Source organism: Aythya marila, assembly GCF_965140915.1.
Source record: "Aythya marila genome assembly, chromosome: 1".
NCBI classification, from domain to species: domain Eukaryota; kingdom Metazoa; phylum Chordata; class Aves; order Anseriformes; family Anatidae; genus Aythya; species Aythya marila.
The window spans coordinates 105,284,378-105,307,656 of record NC_139042.1 but is presented as its reverse complement, the minus strand read 5'-3'; the positions used below and the strand labels follow the sequence as shown (position 1 = coordinate 105,307,656).

Genomic DNA, 23,279 nt, shown 5'->3' with positions numbered 1-23,279 from the left:
GTATCAGTTAGGGAGGAAGAGGGCCTGTTCTAATTTCCACGCTAGTTAATGGGTGTATCTCTACCCTCAGTAAAAATGCACTAGGACTGAACTACTAACTTCACTAGTGGAGCTGGGGGAAGAAAAGATAAGGGGAGGGCTAAAAAAGCCCCCCAACAATAGTAATTTGATCTGACAAAACCTAGCGTTCTTCTGTTATTTCATTGGGAAAAAATAATTTCATATATTCATTATATGCAATTAATTACATCTATTAATGTAGAATAATATAAGACTCTTCATAACCTTTCATGCCATAATTCTCCACAGCAATTCATTATAAAGGTAAACACTAAAAATAAGCAAAAGATAAAGCAAATTTCAATGTGTCTGTGAAAGCAAAAGGAACTTTAAATGATTGTGAACAGAAAATCAAGTTAGCAGAAGTTTTAGACCTGCTTTTCAGCTGTTGTTGTTTGTTTTTGTCTTTAAATCCAAACTAGGAACTTAGTATCCTAGAAAACCAGTTTGGGAACAAATCAAAACATTGACTTTGATTTCTTATTCCATTATACAAACATCCAAACCTAAGCCGCCCTCCTTGAGTTTTCTTTGCAATATCTGGAAAATATTACGATACAGTTACTGTGTACTTCTCCTTTCTCCTCACTCTGTTATACATGTCAATGTTATGTCTCTGTCACCTGCAAAGAGAAAAGCTTAATAGCGCAGATTAAATCCCTGTCTGAATCTCCAGTTAGCTGTAACTAAAACTCAAGAGCCTGGAAGGCAACCCAACTTTTAAGCAGTTTATAAGAGCAACACTGTGGTTTCAGAGAAATTTAGCAGTCTGAGCTCGGTTCACCCAGTGCCAGTGTTTCCCCGTTGAGAATCCCAAATTTGGCATTGGATGAAAACCTCAGTCTCAGCTCAGCCGTGAAGAACAAAGTACCACTGCACTCCTGGAGTGGGTGTCTTCAAGCCATCACTGAGGCGTGCTAACAGTGAGGAAACACATCCTGCTCATTGTACAGCAATTCTATTCTGGGGAAGTCTTGACTGAGGAATGCCAATTTATTTTTACTACAAGCACTAAACTCACAGGACATGTTTAAAAATGTACAGAAATATTGCTTCTTCCAGATTAGCTGTTCTCATTTGCCTCCATTTTTTTGATATAATGTAATGTTTAAAGAAATGAAAATGTAGTACATAGTTTCCTAGGAAAGTGCTTGTTTAAATCATCAAAAGCCCTATGAAAAGAAGTAAAGAAGTAGCTTATACATGTATTTTCTCAGTTAAATAAATAAATAAATAAATAAATAATTCTTCTACAGTATTCTAAAAGCAATCAAGAGAATGAGAAACAGCTTAGAAACAATGGATGCAATTTGTTTTATACCCTCCTTAACACTAGTAAATGCAACCTGGACAGGTTAACAGAAACAGATACACAAAATTAAAATTCTCTTTTGAAACAATTGTCCCAAGTAAAACAAGCAATTTCCTTCTGCCTCCTAATAAAAAACAAGTCCAGCTCAGAAAATTAAGGTTTTGCCCACATAGTAACCAAGGAAAACAGCAGCTTTCTTATTCTCAGAGTTTGCAATTTTATAGATTATTTAAACTAACTTGCTGGATGTATTTTTGCAGGGCTATAGTTTCCTAATTCTTTTAAGCCAATATAAGTGTTGGCTATAAGCTATTGGGGCAGCCTGTCATTTTGCTTTCCTTCTGACTGCACAGCCCCCTCCTGCAGTGCTGACAAACACATTGCCATGCAGTGAACCAGATCACGGAACAGATCCAGCCAGGAATTAAACAAGCAAAGGAAAAAGCAAAAGAAAAACCTTAATTTTCAGCTGGGTGAAACAACATTGAGAAGGTGGTAGGGATGAGTGGGTGTGCACTTAGATCACCTTACAAACAAGCTCAGTCTATGTTACCAGGTTCTGCTGAATTTCTTCCAAAACAAAACAAAAACAAACAAAAAAATAACACCAGCAGGTTTTTAACATTTCAATAATTAAGTAACATATTTAACTAAGAAAAAAAAGCTTGAATGTTATTCATAAAAACATAAACTGCAATGAGCACAAAATTCCTTGAATTGTAGCAGAAATACATCTGTTCCTTACTTTGCTGGTCCAAAATATTAGGTGAAAATGTAAATGTGCAAAAAACTAATTTTTTGATTTACGGATATATCAACACCAACATATTAATACATTCCAAATGGAAAATATATAGCAACCTGATTATTTATTTATTTATTTCTATATTACCAGTGCAAAAACCCTTACTGCATTCCTAATGGAGAGGTTTCTGAGCCACTCGTGAGATATGCAAAAATATGCAGAATTATAGCCTGAAGGAGATTATACTAGAAATTCAAGCAAAGTGACTTAACATACTCATGCACTAATAAGTTAACCTTCAGAATTCAGGGATTTAAACTTTAACTCTACAGCCTTCAGTTGGATCCAGACTTCAAATTGCAGCATTAGAGCTACAGTTCTTAAGTCTTAATTAGATTGGCAAGCAGTCTGGCCCTAGGGTGAGGGAAAACCTGGAAAGTGGGATAAAGCAACACACTATTTAATTAACAAGGGAAAGGGAAGGAAATTATAGGTATTGATGTTCCATCACTGTCATATTCCTGTAGTGTTTTCAGAATAACAATGTTTAAAAAAGGGTGCAAAATTCTTAGAATTTGCAAAGGCCACAACAAGACAAAAAATAAGCAGTGCTGTTGTAGTAATGTGTTATTGAGCCAGTCTCCCTGCAGGTGCAGCTAACAACTAGCTTTCTTCCACAGAGATAAAAGACTGAAGAAGCAGCCACCAGCCATCATGAGCTGTGGACACTATGTACATTTGGGTCTATACGAAAGCTGTACATTGTGGATATAGTATATTATATAGAAGTCCAAGTTCAACCTGAAGGGAAATATGGTGACTTCTAAAAAAGCTCATTGTGCCCATATAAAGTCTGTATTTAAAAAATATATATATACATATATATTTCCCTGACTATATTTTATCGACAGCAATTTTATTTATTCACTTTCTGTATGTTAGGTTATCATATCCTTCTAGTTCCCCTTTGATGATCCCTATTGTAACTTTCCAATGCACGCAAAAGGAGAAAAGCAGGGAGAAGGAGTGTCAGAATAATTAAATATCTTCACTGAAAGGGAACAATTACTAATTTCAGCAATACAAAATAGGTTCAAAGTACACATTTTCCTACATAAATGTTATATTTACGCTACAAGCAAATGTTGTGCTGATCCAACTACACTTAGTATGAAGTCTTTTAACTTCCTTGTGTTCATCTGTAAAAGCATTTACCCAGTGAAATATCTGAAAGTGATCTAAGATAAAATTTTTATGCTGCTCCTGATTTTGAAATATATATTCCTAAGCTGAGGTCTTCCCCCTCCTTTTTATGTAACTGGCTTGCTTCTCCAGTAGAGTGAACTTTTCATGAAAGCTAGGATATAATTGAGTTTTCTTTCAAGTCTTTAAAGCTTTTTAAAATTCATGAATTTTCTTATCATTTTGCAGCAAAGTAAAGTATTTTCAAATCCTCCTTTAACTTTAGTGTTTAATATTAACACATTTTAAATGTTACAGAAATAGAGTGGAATAAATTTTCACTTAAAAATTGTTTGATTAATGATGTATTTTACTGTGAGGAACAAGCTGGTGTCAATGTTTACCGTGTTTGGTTACCTGTCACAGAGCTGTCTAGATTGTCCATACTGGAGCCTGGAGTATGCTCTAGACCTCTCAGTGGCCTGCTGATTTCTACAGTTTCTTCTTCAATATCATCCTCATCATCATCTGGAACATCTGTTTCCAAGTCTGAAATAAGGTTTCCGGATACATATCCTAGAGGCGGAACTGGAGCCTGAGGAGGTTGTGTATTGCTTTGGATGTGCCTACACAAACAAACAGGAAAACAGCATCAGAACAGGTGAAACTTTGTACCCCATGGTCAACAGAACATCAGACTCTCAGTAAGTCATCATGCAGATTTACAAAATATGCTTGTTAGGTCAAACTCAAATAAAGCCTGTGCACTTTCCAATATTAAATATACAACCCCTCCTGTAACACAGGGAAGGTCAAGATCATCCTGTAACAGGTGAGGAACTGATGTAACCGGATAGTACATAAATCATGTAGGAAGTCCACAGAAAAGCACAATGAATCCCAGCCTACTATACAAGTGTGTCAACCAACATTCCACCTTGCAAATCACACATTTGAGCCAAATTTATTTTTTTTTTCCTTCTGCTTGAACAGACTCAATGGTCTTATGGAAAACTCACCCTCAAGAGGAGGAAATGACCAATAGGGCAGAATAAATCTTGAAGTCCAATGAATTCATTATCAGTAAAGACTTTTTATTTTGCTTAATTCCAAGTAGTTTAATTGATTTATTTCCAGCAGTATTAGGGCATGCATGCATGAAATTACTGCATGCAGCAATCACAATTAAAAAAAAAAAAAAAAAGAAAAACAAAGATAAAAAACACCCACAGGATAGCTAAATAGCCAAAGGCAAGCACTGGGCTTGGATTTTCACTTATGTGGTCTCTGAGACTCTAAAGAGGAGAAGAACAACCATCAGCTTTTAATTCTGCTTTCAATGCAGCTTTTTTTCACAGCACTACAGGTACACAGCAAGCTGTGTCAGGGGACCCAGACATGACTGCCCTTGGCATAGGAGCATGAATGGGACTTGAATTCACTAGCTGAGCCTTGTGGGAGGCCTTGGGGGGCTATTCATGAGGTGCTGTGACCTGATGCCAATTGGCAGAATGCTGGATGTGGACCAGGACTCTGCTGGTCTTTTGCTTGGTCACCAGCATACCAGAAAAAAATCGCAACTGTCACCTGTAAGGCTACCTAGATCTACTGTGTTTTCACTGAGCACTTGGTGCTGTATTATTGCCTACACTTGATAAGCACAGTAATTCTTGCTATGCAAACAGTCTTTTTTCATAATGTAAATCTATCAGATTGGAGAATGTCATGGTAAATGTTATGGACCACTGGAATCTCTTTTTGCCTTCATGTGTAGGTTTTAAATTATTGCTTATCCTAAGGCTTATTTGCAGCGCAAAGGTTTCATTTCTGATATACAGCCCCCTTCTGATTAACAGTTCTTGAATAGTTTTCTCCCTGGACACCAGGGTCTTGGCTATGTAATGTTCAAAACACTGCGCAAAAGGGCACTATGATCTCACTAACCCTCAATAAACAGTGTGATTAGCTCCTAATCAAGCAAAATACTAAAGTATATGCTTAATGTTCAGCATGTGATAGAACAATTGAAGTCAATTTCTCATGTACTTGTAGTTAAGCATATACTTAAGTGATTTGCTGGATCAAGGCCATAATGATTATGTACTTTTCCTGTAATCACTAATGTGCTCTTTCTTAAATTCTTAGTTGTCTGGTATCTTCTGTTACTCCTACAGTAACCTATCTGATAGGTTTCACCTTGTTGTTTCTCCCCTTTACACTTGACAGGTTAACTTGTGAAAAGAAAATAAAGAAATCTTCCTTCTCGTTTAAGACAGTGGAGGACTTTTCACTGACTTTGAACAGCCTTCACTAGATGCATTAACAGCATGGTGTGTCTTCAGCCAAACAATATCACATTACTTCTATTTTCAGCTCCCAATATTTACCCCAAAACCTACTGTAAGGTATTAGTATGAAAATACAGGTTATTGCCTCTATATCATTATTTTTTTTTTTAGTTTCATGTACAATTAACTGTGCTCTTATAAAAGAGTGATGTTAAAACCTGTATATTCCTAAGTACATTATGAATGTCCCTGATCAATTTTCATTTCTCCAAAAAGGGAGCAGGACCTTTCCCATCCAAAGCTAGAGGCTTTGCTACTGAGTTCAGCCATGTTATCCACTACCAGACTGGCACCTGCAGTTTGCAGGGTGTAGAAAGCATAACAGCTGCAAAATGCAGGAGCAATTGCCTGTTCAGACGAGGTGTGCATCTGCGTGCTGGCTCGCAAGCCAGCAACCTTCAAGAGGCCAGGTTTAGCTGCTGCCTGGGATTTGGGTCTGTCCCACAGCAGGCTGGGCTCTGTGCTTGGCAGCGTGGCACCGCCGTGAGACCAAAGTACCCTTTGATGAAGTGCAGATTGCAGACAAGCCTCCAGGCTTCAGCAGTGTCCAGGGAAAACAGCTGGCTTTGGTTTGGCACGGCCTGCCTACCTGCCTGGTCTATTTATGGTAGCTCAAGCTGAATAACTTCGTGGCTTTATTCACCAGTATGGAAAGCCTGCTTCCCCACTGGCAGCGTGCCACTCAGTAACTATCTCTACTCCTGTCCTCTGAGAGTCTTGGGCTTTGTCTGGATATAAAAGTTTTTAAAGGACAACTGCCACTTAGGGAACATCCAGAAAGCAACTGACCTTCATCGCATCCCCATCTGGTGCAGATGACAAGTTCCTTTTCAGTCCCCAAAGAGACTGCTTCTGTTTGTTTTACAGGGGAAATGTTACTGTGATATTTGCTTGCTCTTCCCTTAAATAAGCATAAAGCACTCTGATATGCAAGATCCACTCTGTAAATTCTAACAACTTCCTTCCTGCCATTTCTGTTTTTTCCTTATGAATCAGAAATTTTCATGGTGTTTCAAAATACAGTCAGATTTACAAATGCTTCATTCTCATGTGACAAGGAATAAAATCTGCTACATTTCTATTTCAAGTAACTAGCATAATTTTTAAGCAGAAATTGAGGTTCTCAGTATTACTGAAATTCTTTAAAAAATCATGCCTTTTGCTAGCCTGAGAAGAGACTACTGTGAACTGCGTACAAGTTGTCAGTAGGTGGGTGTTAACTTTTCAGTTGCATATATGCAGAATTCCAGAGGAATATTATTTTCATGTGTTTTTAGCCAAGATTTAATATATTGCCATGCATTAAGGTTTCAAAAGCAACTACCAATGTTTAAGGCCTTTGCATTGTAGATACAGTTTTGCTATTTCTTTTTCTATCTTATGGTTTTGGAAACATTACTGAAATTTGTTGAGCACCACTGATGTTTATGCCACCAAGGAATAGATTATTATTATGCTTTCATTTCCCAAGCTGCAGGTGCACCCTTCAAACATTTACCATGTCTGCTTTGCTATATCAAACTGGTAGGCCCTGGTTAATTCATCAAGGTGGGCTTGAAGCATTGGCTGCATCTCCTCTCGTGGAGAAGGTGTGAGGGTCGCAGTTGACTGTTGTCCAAAGGAGATTGCAGGTGATGAAGCTACTCCTCGCACAGGAGGTGTGGGAACACGATCATCGTCTTCTTCAAGCTCATCCTCCATGCCCTGATGGAGGTAGGTCTGAACGGGCAAAGGCGGACACCAACCATCACTGTCATATCTAAAATAAAAACCAAGTAAACTTAGTATATATCAAATCTCAGCTCTGAGGTGCAGCAGAGGATATACAGGATTTGTGCTACAGATTGAAGCCTTGCATACAGTGTGAGATTTAACATTTACTGAAAATAGGGTCATAATTGCTTAAATCCTCCTTAGTGATTCCATTTAATTTTTCCCCACAACTGCTAAGCAACTTGAATAAGATGTGCAACAAAATAATTACAGATACATTATCACATTTGTTAATGGCAATAAAATAATGTTCCCCCACAATCAGCAACAAAAATGAACTAACTCACTTCCTGGATCATTAACCTCGGAGAATGTATTGATAATTGACCTAGACATGAAAATAGTAGCATTCTTAAAAGGCAGAGTGAGCTTTACACAGTTGCCCTTATGTGCTTCCTTACTCCCACCTTCCACTTTATTTGTCTTTTTTTGTGTTTTTTTTTTTTTTTTTTTAGTTTGTAGTTTAAATAAAACCCCACACTTTCCACATACATTTTGGTCTTTCCACATAGTGTATAGCTATCTACAATGATGCGTAACACATTTATGTCACAGCAGCACTGACCTTAGCATATGCTATCCCGCACGGCCAGCTAAGATACATCTAGCATGCATGTTGACAGCTCTGCCAGCACCCCACCTCCTAACCAAACATTCTTGGGACTTACCTAGACAGCGCTAAAGTTCTGAACACTTTCAATACACCTGCCCAAAGCAAATTCAAAGGTTAACAACCACCAATGTCCTTCAATTTGAAGGAGAATTTGATAATTCTCTCTTCACATATAAGAAATGCTCTAATAGGTATTACATTTTTTCTGGTTCCATTTTTGGTCTTACACTAAGGGAAAGGAAGAAATACCTGATCCGGGCTAGAAACAGACACTTTATAATCTTATAATCTTAAACTTGGTCAGTAATTCAATCCCTTCCTGTCTCTGTTCTTATCACAGACCTTTCAGTCTGGTGCTGTATTACAGTACCATCTCAGGATCCTGTCCCTGCACCACCCAAAACATATAGGCCCTAGTGACTGTTGAAATACCCAGAACATTATCTCCCCAGAGCAGTTCCCTAATCTGAACACAACTTCTGTTGTAAACAGCTCTGCTGACAATCACACCACTCAAATCTTCTGTCTGTTCTTCACTCAAGTCACACCACTGTCTATTCTTCCCATCCTCAACACATCCACTCTGCAGTCCCTTGAGTATCTGCACACATTTCTTAACTCTCAGTGTATTCCAAAATACCTCAAGATAGACAGCTCTTTTGAAAAGACAAGCAGACAACCAAAAGCTCTCACAGCTCCTTCACTGTCAAATCATCTTGTACACTAAAGGCCATTCCCCAAGCATCACCTAAGTCACATCTTCTTTCCACCTTCAAGGACTGCAGACAAGGTACACCCTTTTGTCTGCAATACAGTTAACTATGCATTGAGTTATAGAGTTTATTTCTCAAGAAAAGGAACCTTTTTTAAGGTTCCTTATTTGGAAGGAATTACCAATTTACCAGAGCAAAATGAATCATAGCCTATTTTCTCATGTGAGGAGCTAGGTTACAAAAATGCTGGGAACAGAGAAGTTTCATAACCTGTCCTATGAACAGAAGATTGACTTTAAGCAAAAACAAAGGTTTCTAAAATTAACTAAAATTCTTTTTCCTTATTCTAAAGTGTGTAGGCTGTATTTGAGAGTACAGATTAAAATCTGGCTTAATCATATGAAAGCCTGTGGAAAATACATCTTTTAATTAAAGCTGGTGTCACTTTAAATCCATATCTAGATGTAACTGTACACAGATACACACGCACGTTATGTATACATAGGGACAAATGAATGTTGCATCTTAACAGCTGGCATTAGGAGCTATGAGTGACTGATCCATTACCATTTTCATAACATGGAATTTTAAGAAAATGTTATATGATATAAATTTGACTGCTTAGGAGATGGTTAGGGTATTACTAGCTCTAATTTCTCTTTCCTAGCAATATTTACTCATGACATTGGCACCTAAAGGTGAAGAGACCATCCTAACTCATGCTGCTAAAAATTTACAGTGCAACAGCTCTGTCTTTTACACTTTTACACTCTCAACCTTATGCTTCTTGTAATGGCTTCTTTAAAAGGGGCAGGGCTGTAAGAGACTCCTTAGTGGCTTTCTGATAACGCATAAATAGGCTTTTGATGTAATCTCCTATTGACCCCACTTGTTTCAAACCCCCAAATGTTCAGCTTGATTGTTTATTCCTTAACAAGAAGGTTCTGCACAACTACTGATCTTCACCTAGGTCTTCTTTGAAATAGAAAGGAGCCTAAGCCTGAAGCTTAGGATATTGAGATTAAAAATTTCAGGTATGAAAATGTTTGCCTTTATAATGTAAAATGTGCAAAAAGCCACCAATTATACAATGCATTTAACCAAAAATAAACCTGCAAAGAAAAGCAAGCAAACCTATCATCTGTATATAGTAACTACATAAATTACACAGTAATTTAAACTTCTGGAACCACCACAGTCAATACTGGTCGCATCCATGTTCTTTCTGGTTCCCCGAGTAAATACAGCTTGGAAAAATGCATGTAACCTTTTCCAAATACTTCTCATTAAACTCCAAACACCTTAATTTCAATAGAGACTTCTGACAGTAATTTCATAATAATCAATTTTAAGTCCTTAAATATGTTCTGTTGGACAAACATGAAACTTTACATTTCTAATATTTTTATTTTATTCTTAGCACTTTAATTCTATATTAATCTTTTTCTGTTAAAAAGCATGGTTCATTACATTGACAGTGCTTCTTCTTCAACATAAAAAAAAAGGTGATAGGTGATAGGAAACATTCTATAAGAATTCTGGTTCAATACGAACATTGTTGCAGGAGAGAAAGCTTCCCTCTCTAGGCCCTGCAAGAAAGCATTCTTTTATTTTTTTTAAATGTAAAAGGTATTATCTTCTATACTTTTTTTTAAAGAAAACTACTATCACATATATTGACATCCAGCACCTAATACTCTGTTTTAAGGTGTGATCAATAGTAAGAAATAAAAATAACAAATGTTAACTATATGAAGACTGCCTTTTCCAGGGTTGGCTCAAGATCATGCATATTACTGGTGAAAAAAAATATATAAATAGATGATAAAGAAGAATAAAGAAGCATTTCTCTACTGTTGAGCTTATTACATAAAACCAATCAAAAGCATCTTCTCTGAAAAAGGCAGAAAGGGAAAGTTTGATTGGAAGCTACTCCAGGAAAAGAGAAATTTCAAACACCTTGAAGTATATACAAGTGAAAATTAAGGAAAACAGCAAGGAACAAGCACAGTTTGTAGAAAACTAAGAAGAAGGGTAAAGTTTCACAGAAAAGAGCTCACTAGGGAAACAATACTAATAAACAGACTTTCTGCACAGGTTAAACGGGAATACAGTACATCAGTACATCCCCAAATATACCATGTCACAAAGAATGGCTGCTTGGATTTACGTATTCACCCTTTCTTATGTGCGTTGCAGTTCATGGAAAAATGGAGGTGAATGCAGACCTTGATTCTTCTGGGGAGAAGATGTTAGAGAGAGTCAAGAATGTGTTTTTTTGTTTTTGTTTTGTTTTTGTTTTTCTTCCCTTTATGATTAAGTTACGTGAGTTTTTTCTAACATTGCTGTTGTGGATTTTTCTTATACGTTTTTAGCCAACAGGCTCCTGGTGTTAATACCTAGTAAGTAAAATCAGGTATCAAAATTGTTTAGTTTATTTGGGAACTCATGCCAATGAAACTCACACTTGAATTCAAGAGTCATAGGAAGAGAAGCACAGAAAAAGTATCTGTTTATAAGCCAGATTCCTTGTTTTATTGCTCTAAATGTTCACCTTTTATATCACATTGTGAGAACTTTAACAAAGTCTTCAGTTTTCCTGACTGGAAATTAATTTTTCATTTGTAATTCACAATATAATTATGTCTGCAAATAATTAATTCTAAAGTTAAAACACATTGAACTTATCATACATAGTATACATCAAAGAAAACCAAGAAAAACAAAACAGTTAAAAAAAATTAAAAAGAAAAGACATTTTAAAACTCAACATGTCAATATTAAATGGAGCATAAGGAATGCAGTCTATAATTCATACCATTTTAGAATGTTGAAAACCACAGAAACAAGATCAGCCCCTGAATACGATATGACTATTAGCATTGGGTAGATCCTCAGGAAGTATGGGCATTGCAGCTTCATTGGGTTCATCGAAGCTTTTTGCAAAATGCTGTAACTTGGGACTGATACTGGAAGATTCTGTATTTGTCTTTGATTGGTAAAATGCACACTAGAAGATCTTGTTACAATCACTACTAATTTGAAAGATAAACTGAATTGTTGGGAACCTGTAACACTGGTGATTACCTTACGCTTAGATAACCAGTGTTGTCTTGGTGATCAATATAATTCCCTGTAGCTAGATAACAGATATTTTATGAAACTGAGGAGTCAAGCCCTGTGTCAGAAGGGATTTCCCTAGAAGGTACTTCCATTTACCTTTTATACTATTTCATTGTCCTTGAAGAAAATCCAAGTTGTTTGCCTTCTATAGCATAATTATTTTAGTGAAATCACTGAACACGTGTTTTAAGGACATAAACTGATAAGGACAAATACTATATGGCTAAACCATCTTAAATTTATTTTAGCTTTTTATAACAGGATACAGAAAATAATGCCTATCTGCAATTTTTGCCTTGAGATTTAAACAATACTTAAAACCACTACGTAAATCCATTTTTCCTTACATTTGCTTTGGAATTCTAATTCTAATACAGCCTGAATGAATTTTAAAAGGAATTCAACTGACTTAGAGTTAGTTACTGTTCAGTTTAAAAGTTGGAAGACTTCGCATAAATTAACATTTAATTCTGATTTTCACCATAAAAATAGCGATGATCAATTCATGCTTACAAAAGAGATAGCACTTGAAATATTTTTATTCAGTAAAACTATTACAATGATTTTTAAAACATATGTTCATCCTTAGGAAATATTGATTAATCCATGTATTTAAACAGGCAGATTTGTCCCAGACCGAACCCCAATGTTTCTCAAGGGCTCCAACAGAGCTGATCACAGTAAACTACTTTTTTTTTTTTTTTTTTTTTAATATATTCTGATTTTCCTCCAGCGTTTGACAATTTGGTATTTCATGTAATTTCACATTATAAAAAGCATTCCATAATTGTTCTCTGTGCAGGAAATGTCTCTTTCCTCTTATTTACTGCTTTCTGTGTGATTTTGTGTCCTTAAGAACAAGTTTAAGCTATCCAAAAAAAGAAGTGTAAGGTTCCAGAAACTCAGGAGTTGTTTAAATTCAAAAAATGCCTACAAATAACATGCCTTCCTCAACTGTGAAATTTCTTCTAAGAGCCGATGAGAAGATTATCGTCCACTGGTTGATCTTCTAAAATTAATCCAATTTAGTGTGGGGTTTATGTTCTTTTGGCTCCAATATTTCTAAACATCAAACCAGTGAAAAAATACAGGAGCCAGATTATGTCATCTTTACTCACTGAGTCCCATCATCTGCAAGCAGTTCCAACAGAATTCAATTAGGCTACATGTGAAGTGAGATACTTCTCAGCATGAGTAAGCAGAGAAAACCCTACATGATGATGAAGCAAGGTCACTTTTATTTCCATCTTCAGTCACTATCACAGGAAGCTACTCCAATATTCCTCCTCCATAGCCTTCAATAGGTCTATAGGATAAGGCGCTCTCATTTTTTTAAGCAAAACAGAATAACATTCTCATTTGGAAAAAAAAAAAAAAAAAAAAAAGCCTCATCTCCACAAACCACAGACTTTTCTTCAACAGAAAATGAAAAAAATTACCCTGCTTCTTGCTGATCCACCCCGTAGTGTTCCAGCTCTGTGCCTGGAAGTGGCTGCACAGGAGGGGGTGGGAGGGGAACACTGGCCCAATTTGAACCATTATTTTTCTGGGGTTTGGCAGTATTTTTGTTTTTCTTCTTTTTCCCTCCTTTGCCACCTGCAAATTCAAAAAGAAAAATAAAATGTTTGAGATATGATGTGAAAAAAAGCTGGCTATTTTAATTTCTTTTAAAGAATTTGGATTCCAGATGGCATGCCCCAAAACAGAAGATGTATTTATATCTTAGCAGAATCAGTATCAATGTGCTAATGTTGTTAGAGGTTATAAATAATAATAGAATGGAAAAACATTCTGAATAATTGTTTAAAGTCACTTTTTTTATGTGAACTCCACATATTTGCACCACCATAGTGCCAAGGAAAGACATATCTTGTTGCCTCAGAAATACATTTACTGATTTATTCATGTATGCTTTATGACTTCTTACAATCACTGGTGGATAAAAATATAATGGACCTTAGCAAATTCTTTCAAATGTCAGAATCTGGTGTGCTTATAACACTGTTTTGCATAATTTCTTTGTGGAAAACATAGAGGTTAAGGACACAATCTAAAACATTGTCATTAGACTCAATTTTTTTCAGCCAGAACGACAAGTGTAAGTTGTCAAAACCAAAAAGAAGTGGTGTTTTGCTGATAGGAATTTACTAAGTTCTATTTTTTAAAATACCAGGAAGTCATTTACAATATTTTAGGACTGCCTGTTTCACAGGATTCAAATACCTTGTGCTGTTATAGAGAACAGGCTCTATTCCTGACATACAGCTCTAATGGAACAACTTGAGGAAGTGAATTGAGCAATGCATTTTACTTGAGCTCTCTTTTCTTTTCTTATAATTCTTTTGCCCAGTTTTCCAGTTGAGACACTTCAATTTGTGGGAAAGTGATCTTCCAGAAGAAGCTCTCTTCCTACTTGTTTTGCTTCTTTTATTTTGCCCTGACCCTTTTTTCTAGTCAGGAATTCATTAGTAGGAAGACTGGGACACAAGCAAAAATATTTCAAATTCCTTGACTACTTCATGACCCATCTCTTGCCATTTTACCGAGGCTTTCAAACTGGATTGTTGGATGGAAGAATGGTTTGTCATATATGCTTTTCCAGTGGGGTAGCCAGCTAGCAGTTACTCCTGTCTTGCCTGCTGCAGAAAGCACAGTCTAATTCAGTTAACACACAGCCATCTCATGCTTATTTATAAGGATTAGACAACAACAACAAAAAAATCTCAACAGTAATTAATCACAAAAGCCACAACTGACTAGTAAGGCATGGTGGCATTGTGTAGCACCACCTTCTATATCATGGTCTTAGCTTTAGGCACATCCAGAAGGAGGTGCAATTCTGGTAACATAGACAAGCACTTGACACAGCGCTTTTGGTCTAAAAGACAATGTCTCTCTTCCATTATCTCCAGCTGTCAGCTGAACCAAAAAAAAGAAGTGATAGAGAGAGGGAAGGAACAACGTGACTGTGTGATTCAGAAGTAGCCGAGACTTCTCTTTTCTCCTCCTTTTATGGCTGCTAAAGTCAGGGCAATGAGTCCGGCAAGGTTTCTAATCAGCCTGTCTGACAGCAGATTGCACAAGAGACTTCTCTTTCCACTACTGAATTCCAGACCAGAGCTCTTCCTTGCTTGTCTTGGAGATTTTACAGTAAGTCCAGCCAAGATCCTGTCACTCACTATATGGGAACTGAACTGATATTGCATCTAGTAGGCTGCAAGACAGGCTTTTCTCTCCTTTTGCAGCCTGGCAGAGAGGAAGGTTTTATTGAAAAGGGAAAGAACATTTGGATCAACAGTAAAGAAACTCCAGTGATGGTGGCAATGAAGGAACAAATATATGAAACTTCTGCAGGGCAAACGAAGCTTTCAAAGCACAGGTATGGGGGAAAGCAGCATTAGAAGCAGGTACAAAAGAAGGATGTGAATTTAAATTTGTGGGGAAAATTTAGAAAAGTCAAAAGGATCAGGAGCAGATAACAGCTGAGGCAGGAGTGGTTTCTTTGGGATGAAAGCACATGCATAAGTGTGTATGTGTGTGTGTCACAGGGGGATTTAAACTAAGAGTACTCAGGGAAGAGAAATGGAGATGTTCAGTTTAGAGACTAGCTGGGGTGGAGAGGGACATTTTGGAAGTATAGCATCTTGGTAATGTGAGGAGACTGGTAAAATGGAGATTGGATGTGTGGGGTGCTAGATTCAACTGGATTAAGGGTGGGGTTGTAGAGAAAGGTCAAAGATAACAGAGCTATTAGAAAGGGTGAAGCAGAGATCTGATCTCAAATCAAGAAATAAAAGAAAGGAAGTCCAAGGTCATCACTGGTAGGGAAAGCAGTCTACGCTGTACAGTTGGGCAGGAGATTTCTCTTCTTCTATCCTCATGAGCAGAAATATTCCCCTGTCAGACTAGTGGAACAGACACCTCATAGATATAATGCCTGATGTGTGTTTGAAACACAGAAGCCTTGTTTCCCCATAGCAATGAGGCTTGATATTTCAGTGTCTCCTCACACTGAAATTCAATTATATTGTTTAAATCTCTAGATGATTCAGGTCCTGGAAAAAGAATTTGCCAGTCGGCCTGATGATCACAGCACTGACATAAGGTGGGAACTGTGCAAAGTACATCCACAAAATTTCCCTACCTCACAAAGCAGTTGAGTGTTTCATTCCACACTAGGATGAGATTTCTCATTATATTCATTGGAGATAGAAGAGAGACTTAGTCAGAATAATATGTAGTACTTACTGCAGAAATGAGAGAACAAGTCCCTGCTCACCCTGATGGGACTAGGTAATCAAAGCTGGTCTCTTACTCCAATAATGCTCTAATTATCAGCCTATTTGAAGGTCTCTCCCAACTTCTCATGTATTACAGAGATAATTAGTCTGTACTGCAGACATAATTAGTGAGCAAGGGAGAGCAAAATACTGACTCTGCAGTCCAGTAGTCTGACACTCATCTGAGCCACAGGACATCCAGATGTGAGCTGTTTTGATCACAACAGGAGTAGTCTGGCCATAGAAAAGCAGGTTAACAGAAGTCTCCATGTCTCATCAAAAATTGTACTTCAGGCTGAGAAATACTACACAAAATATTTTTCACTTGAAATATTTTTTCAAAATCCAGCTTTTGATCAACTGGCATTTTCTAACAAAAAACTTCAATTGTATTTTCTCAGAAAGTTCTCAGGAAGCTGTAGATGTCAACACATCTAAAGTGTGATACTGCCCTCTGATAACTGGCACATACGTACCTGAGCATATCAATTTCTGCATTTTCATGTAGCCACAGGAGCAAGCTAATTTCCTAGGCCTCTTGCTAATACACCTTACATACAAGGAACAAGAACCATTCCTGAAGTGTTACATGAATTCAGCTCTCACATACCTCTCTGTCAGACCTATAAGTCTATTTTTCTATCTCAGCTAATATTATCCACGAGAACACAAGATTTGCAAATACCTTTGCCTATCTGAGGTATGGGCCAATGTTTATATGCTTCTAATCTCAACACTCAATTTGAATAGTCATTTAAATTGACATAAAGAAGACATTTCTAGAGTTTATCTGTTACTGTTGTGATTGCTCCATCTTACAGTGGAAATTCAAAAGGCTATGGATATAATAGGAATTTGAAAGTGAAGTCCCTTCAGCTCTCATATTTTGGTTATGTATAATAGAAGACTTTCCTTCTAATTGCTGGCTTTTCAATTTTCATCTTGAAAAAAATGCATAATAATATATAACAAAAGCAACAAGTAAGCAAAATTAAATAAAGAAAAAGGTGTATTTAAATATAATATGCAATCACACATATTGCAATCATTTTCATCCAATGAAAATGTGTCGTGTTTCCAATATAACATGCAGCACACACACACAATTTACATTCTGTTTGTATGCAGACTTGGTGCATTTTTTGAAACTTTAATCATTTTGGGGGGCCTACTTTTATCTCTGAGTTTCTTGGTTGAAATACAGCATTTACAAACAGCTCATGAGAGTGGTGAATGTGTTAACAACTCAACAAAAATATTAATCTCCTCATGAAGTTCATTGGGGGGTTGCCTATAAACTGAGGACCACTGTGGAAACATATTCACAGTAAAAACTGTGCTATCAGGGAAAGGATCTGACGAGGCAAGCTTTGCAATTGTGCCGACAAGTGCTGGGCACAACGGCTGGAAGGATTCTCCAATTAGCTCCAAATAGGTTTTGCAAAAGACACTTTGGGTTTTTCTGGGGGCTTTTATTTTTCTCATTAGAGACCAATGTGACACCTTTCACCAATGTCCCAGTGGGCAGGCAAGCTCATACCTATCTGCAACGTGAATCTGGGAGGTTTCCTGCCTCCCTGGTGAGCTGCTGATGAACACCCCTCCGTCCCTCACCCACCCACAGCAGTGGAACCAACCTGAGAGGCTGCCACTCCTTTCGGAGCTGTTGTGGGAGCTGGTGGTGCTGAAATCCTGTGACTGGTTGTGTGGCAATCTATTAGCCAATCCCTCAGCCACGCGGTAGTCAGGGATGTAAAGCAAGGCTAAGGGTTAAAGGGCAAAGGTCACAGTGGCATTGTGTGATTAGTTGACAGCACAAGCACATGCAACACACGCAGTTAGCAAGTCAGTGGCAGATGTGGTGGGGCTGCGAGTTTTAATTTTTTTGTTAATGTATATCTGTCCTAGCCTAAGGGAAGGCATATGGGTTGGTGATTATCACAGGACGAAGAGAACTAAAAGCACAAAACACTACATTTAGTGACTGCATGAGGTTCAGCATGCATGCAAGGTGTGTAAACATTAGTTACAGTAAATACGAGCAGTGTCTCACATACTAAAATTTTGCTAATTCATGCAAAATGATACGGTATAAATCCAAGGGCTCTGGAAAATAAGAGCTGTAATTACCATTGTTGCCTTTGCCTTGGTCTGGGAGAGAGTAACCAAATCCCATCAGGTCATTTTTCTGCTGAATTGAGCTCTTCCACTGAGGATCAGGTAAGTCGACTGCCAACTCATGGATGCTGTTGGAATGCAGTATCTGGGTGGTGGCATATGGTGTAGCTTGCGTTATTTGGCTGGAACTGTTGTAACTAGTTTTTGTGGTGAAGTCAATGCTGCTGTAAATGGCTCCATCAGAAAGCATAGTAGCAGTTTTATCTCCTTGCCCCGGAACTGGTGGCAGCACATCTGTGGTGAGCACAGGGGAATGAAACAAATCATTGATGCACAGGAACCCTGAAAGTATCAAGGTTTAAGATGAAAAATAAATGTGTCATTTTGCACGTTTGCATTTCAGCTGAGACAGGTCCATGAGCCAACGAAGGGAAGATGATATACAACCAACGCCAAGCTATCAGCATCTGTGACAGGCCTACTACTTGTCCTTCACGTCTCACTGCCTAAAACCATCTTTTTTTTCCATACCTTCAACTGTGAAAGTGAAGTTTGGAATATTTCTCTACTGAAGAATGTTTTCAATTGTTCATTCTATGTCAGAACCAATGAAACTGTCTGGGCTTCAGAGAAATGATGAAAGGAGTGAATCTACAAATCACAGAGGAAAGTTTCCCAGCAAATATGTAGCAAAACACTTAAATAGATGCCAAAGCTCTCAAAGTAATTTTTTAAGGCCATTACCTTGACTTCCTTCAAGTTTTATGCATCAGCTTATCTAATCTTCTTTTTGACATTAGCTAGTATATTTCTCCTTTTCAATAAAAGAAAAACCTGACAAAAACAAGTTGTTCTCGAAATGTGAAAGAAAATCTGTTATACTGAAGGGATTTAAGTGATCAGTCTCTTAAAATGCCAAAGCAGTCTTGGTAATGGAGAACAACTTGTTCAAATGCTCCAGTACATTTACCCGAAAAATAACTGTACAGCATATTTACTTAAACATCAGTTGACTTTTCTATATCTTTTGAAACCTATCACACACCACAATTTGTACTTTTAATTGGTTAGATTGGCAGTCTCCTCACTAAACATTGTAGTGACATTTGCTGGTGGAATACTAGATTTGGATGTTGAGACTACTGAAGCACAAAGAATGTAATGATGATCGGCATGATGTCCCAAGGAGAACCACAGCTTAGTCCTCTTGTTCTCTCAGAGGTCAATTATTTCAAATGCTGCTACTTTTACAATTTATTTAGACTCTGAAAAGATGAAATAATTCTGGAATCTACATGTTAGAAAAGTGCATCATTTATATACCATTTGCTCTCATGTCTGATATAGGTTATATACAAAGATATAGGTTCCAATTGCTGGACAGTAATTGAGATAATGCATAGTCTTATTAACAAGGATGTTCAGATCCCATTTTAAGTGTCACAGATTTTTATATACATTAGACTCCAAAGAGAAAAGAGAAGAGTTTCTGGAGCTCCATTCCAGACTCAGAAACAGGTGCCCTACAACCTAATACAACATAGTTGGTCTCACTGTCTCACTGTCTCAGGATTTTTCTAACAAGATACGATAGCACAGGTTCCTCCCACTGTTTTGTTTGTTTCTTTGTTGTTGTTGTTTTTTTTTGTTTGTTTGTTTGTTTGTTTTGTTTTTCTTCTTTCTTTTGGTTTGTTTTGTTTTTCTGGGTTGTACTGGGTCTGGCTGGAATGTTAACTTTCCCAAGTCAATCATCGCTCATTTGTGGGAAGTAGAGAGTAATTTCTTTCCTCTGCACTTCCATATAGCTTTCATTTATTTTGTTTGTTTGTTTTCCTCCCTTTTTCCCCTTTCCCTTTTATTTCCCCTTAGTTAAATTGTTTAGTTCATGGTAGTCTTTATTTAATTATTATAATTATTTCCCTTTAATTAAATCATCCTTATCTCAACCCGTGAGTTGTTCTTTGCTTTACTTCTCCCCCTCCTTATCTAAAGGAGGGGGAGTGAGAGAGCGGTTGTGGGGTTTAGCTGCCCAGCACGGTAAAACCACCACATGGGTTGATCATTTAGACCACAGAACTACTTTGTACTGTATGCATGGGTGCAACACTGAATATTTAAATATGAACCTTAACATCTGCAATGTCAGGGTAACAACGTAATATTAGCAATTAATAAGTCAATAACAAGCGCTCAGTAAATAGGATACTTAAACAGACATTAAATCTGAGTCTACTTATAGAATCATAGAATGGCTCTGGTTGGAAGGGATCTTAAAGATCAAGATCATCTAGTTCCAACACACCTGCCATGGGCAGTGATACTACCCACTAGATCAGGTTGCCTAGGGTCTTATCCAACCTGGCCTTGAACACCTCCAGGATGGGGCATCCACACCTTCTCTGGGCAACCTCTTCCAGTGCCTCACTACCCTAACAGTGAATAATTTCCTCCTAATGTCTAATCTAAATCTCCTGTCTTTTAGTTTAAAACCATTCCCCCTTGTCCTATCATTATCTGTCTGAGCAAAAAGTTGTTCTCCATCTTTTTTATAAGCTCCCTTCATAAGCCCCCTGAAAAACTGCAATAAGGTCACCCTGGAGTCTTCTCTTCTCCACACTGAACATCCCCAGCTCTCTCAGCCTTTCTACATAAGAGAGGTGCTCCAGCCCTCTGATCATCTTCATGGACCTCCTCTGGACCTGCTCTAAATGGTCCACATCTTTCTTGTGCCAGGGGCCCCAGACCTGGACATAGCACTCCAAGTTGGGTCTCACAAGTGCAGAGCAGAGGGGAACAGTCACCTCCTTTGACCTGCTGGTACTCCTCTGTTGATGCAGCCCGGGACGCAGTTGACCTTCTTGGCTACAAGCTCACACTGGTGGCTCATGTCAAGTTTTTTGTCCACTAGAACCCCCAAGTCTTTCTCTGCAGGGCTGCTCTCAAGGACTCTTCCCAGTCTGTGCTCATGTCTGGGATTTCCCCAACCCAGATGCAACACCTTTCACTTGGACTTGTTGAACCTCATTTGGCTCACATGGGCCCACTTCTCCAGCTTGTCCAGGTCCCTTTGGATGGCATCTCTTCCTTCTTTTGTATCAACTGCACCACTCTGCTCAGTTTTATCTGCAGATTTGCTGAGGGTGCACTCAATCCCACTGTCTATGCTGTTGATAAAGACATTAAACAGCATCAGTCCCAGGACAGACCCCTGTGGGACACCACTCATCACTGGCCTCCACCTTGACAAAGAGCCATTGACCACCACTCTCTGGGTGTGACTTTCAAGCCAACTCCTTATCCATTGAATGGTCTACCCATAAATTCCATCTCTCTCCAATTTGGAGATAAGGATGTTATGTGGGACTATTGGTAGAATTTATTTTTGCAAGCAGCAACAGGGGGATAGGAACCATCACATACTCAAAATACCTAAATTATATTCTTATATCTGCAGAAAAAAATTAAGTGCAAAAAAGTTATGATTAATGCAAACTACAGGTCATCTCTCAAACCCAGGTTATTACTATCTATCTGCATGTATCCAGTGTGTTGAATACACATGTGCTCAGGTAGCCAGGGGCAATATACGATCACAAAAACATCTACGTGCAAATACAGAATGAGATGTGAGAGACAAATGCAGTCCTACTCTTCATGTATTTTATCCACAATATAAAGATGCAATCTTTCCACAATTGGCTTAATCAAAACATAACGTATCACAGAAACACGGGACGACTGAGGTTTGAAGGGACCTCTGGAGGTCATATGGTTCTATCCCCTTGCTCAAACAGGGCCACCTTGGACAGGTCGTCCAAGACCATGTCCATACAACTTTTGACTATCTCCAAGGACTGTACAGCTTCTCTGGCCAACCTCTTCCAGTGCTCTGTCACCCACACAGTGAAGAAGTTTTTCCTGATATACAGACAGAATCTCCTGTGTTCCAGTTGTACCCATTGCGTCTTGTCCAGGCACTAGGCACCATTGAAAATAGCCTTTCTCTGTCTTCTTTGTACCCTTCCTTTAGGAATGGTACATATTGATAAGATCCCTACACATTGATAAGATCCATACACATTGATAAGATCCCCTCTGAGATTCCTCTTCTCCAGGCTGAACAGTCCCACTGGACTGAAATCCAAGAGACTGAAATTTATTAAGTAAATTCTGTTGTTGGTGTACAAAATTAATCAAGTCCAGCTCAACATGCCTATGTTGGATCTGCAGACTGACAGAACTAGACATTAGCAAAATGCTTACCTCTCTTAAATAATCAGAAATAAATTTTTCAGAGCACATTTCTGGTTGCTGAAGAGGTGTCATCTCTAGACAGTCCTTTTTGAATGGAGAACTATACATTTGCACATGCTTGAGAGGAAAGTTGCATAGTTGCATAGTTTCCCACCAGCCAAGGATTTTCAGTCTGTCTTACTAATAAACTAAAGTTCTCCAGACTTTCTGGAAATTTTCAATACAACCACAGTTACTTTTTTAACCTCAAAGAGACATATACAATAAGCACTTGAAGAGCTATTAAAGCACCATTTTACCAAGTGCCATAATCACCTAGTAAAAATCTAGTGTGATTTTCCCACTAAGCTGTCACAGCAGAAAAATCTCTGTACATTTAAGACCAAAGATGAACATACATTTCCCAATGGACATTTGCCACATTTCCCAATGGAGAGTTCCAAAAGTTCTCCAATATCCATCTTGTTTTGTAACTCCTGAGATAATTCAAATAGTTCTGAAGTACTGAAAGAGGGAATCTCTTTCTTGCTGACTCAGTACTATTTTGTGGTCTTATGTGATTCCAAACCTAACCTCTGCTTCCTACCCACAGCCTTGTTCTCAATTGCCAATCTGGGGCATCATGTGGATTTCATTCTTAAAGACAACATTAAAACTTCCCTCAGTTTCTGCTCCGGAGTAAGTGATCGCCACCCTACTGTCTTCAGAATTCTTACAGGCCTTTAATATTACTCCTGACCTTTTAATCAGAAAAGAAG

The 23,279-nt window shown here is 37.9% G+C and overlaps 1 protein-coding gene across 1 annotated transcript in view; it reads right to left on the bottom strand.

The window, feature by feature from the left end:
• ROBO2 (roundabout guidance receptor 2) overlaps positions 1-23,279 on the bottom strand; it is a 465,479-nt gene that overhangs the window by 25,730 nt on the left and 416,470 nt on the right. The window contains exons 20-23 of the mRNA XM_082784840.1: positions 18,280-18,561; positions 13,309-13,465; positions 7,146-7,406; positions 3,717-3,925 (exon numbers count right to left, since the gene is read on the bottom strand). Of these exons, the coding sequence (XP_082640966.1) occupies positions 3,717-3,925; positions 7,146-7,406; positions 13,309-13,465; positions 18,280-18,561 (909 nt within the window). The remainder of the gene's footprint in view (positions 1-3,716; positions 3,926-7,145; positions 7,407-13,308; positions 13,466-18,279; positions 18,562-23,279) is intronic.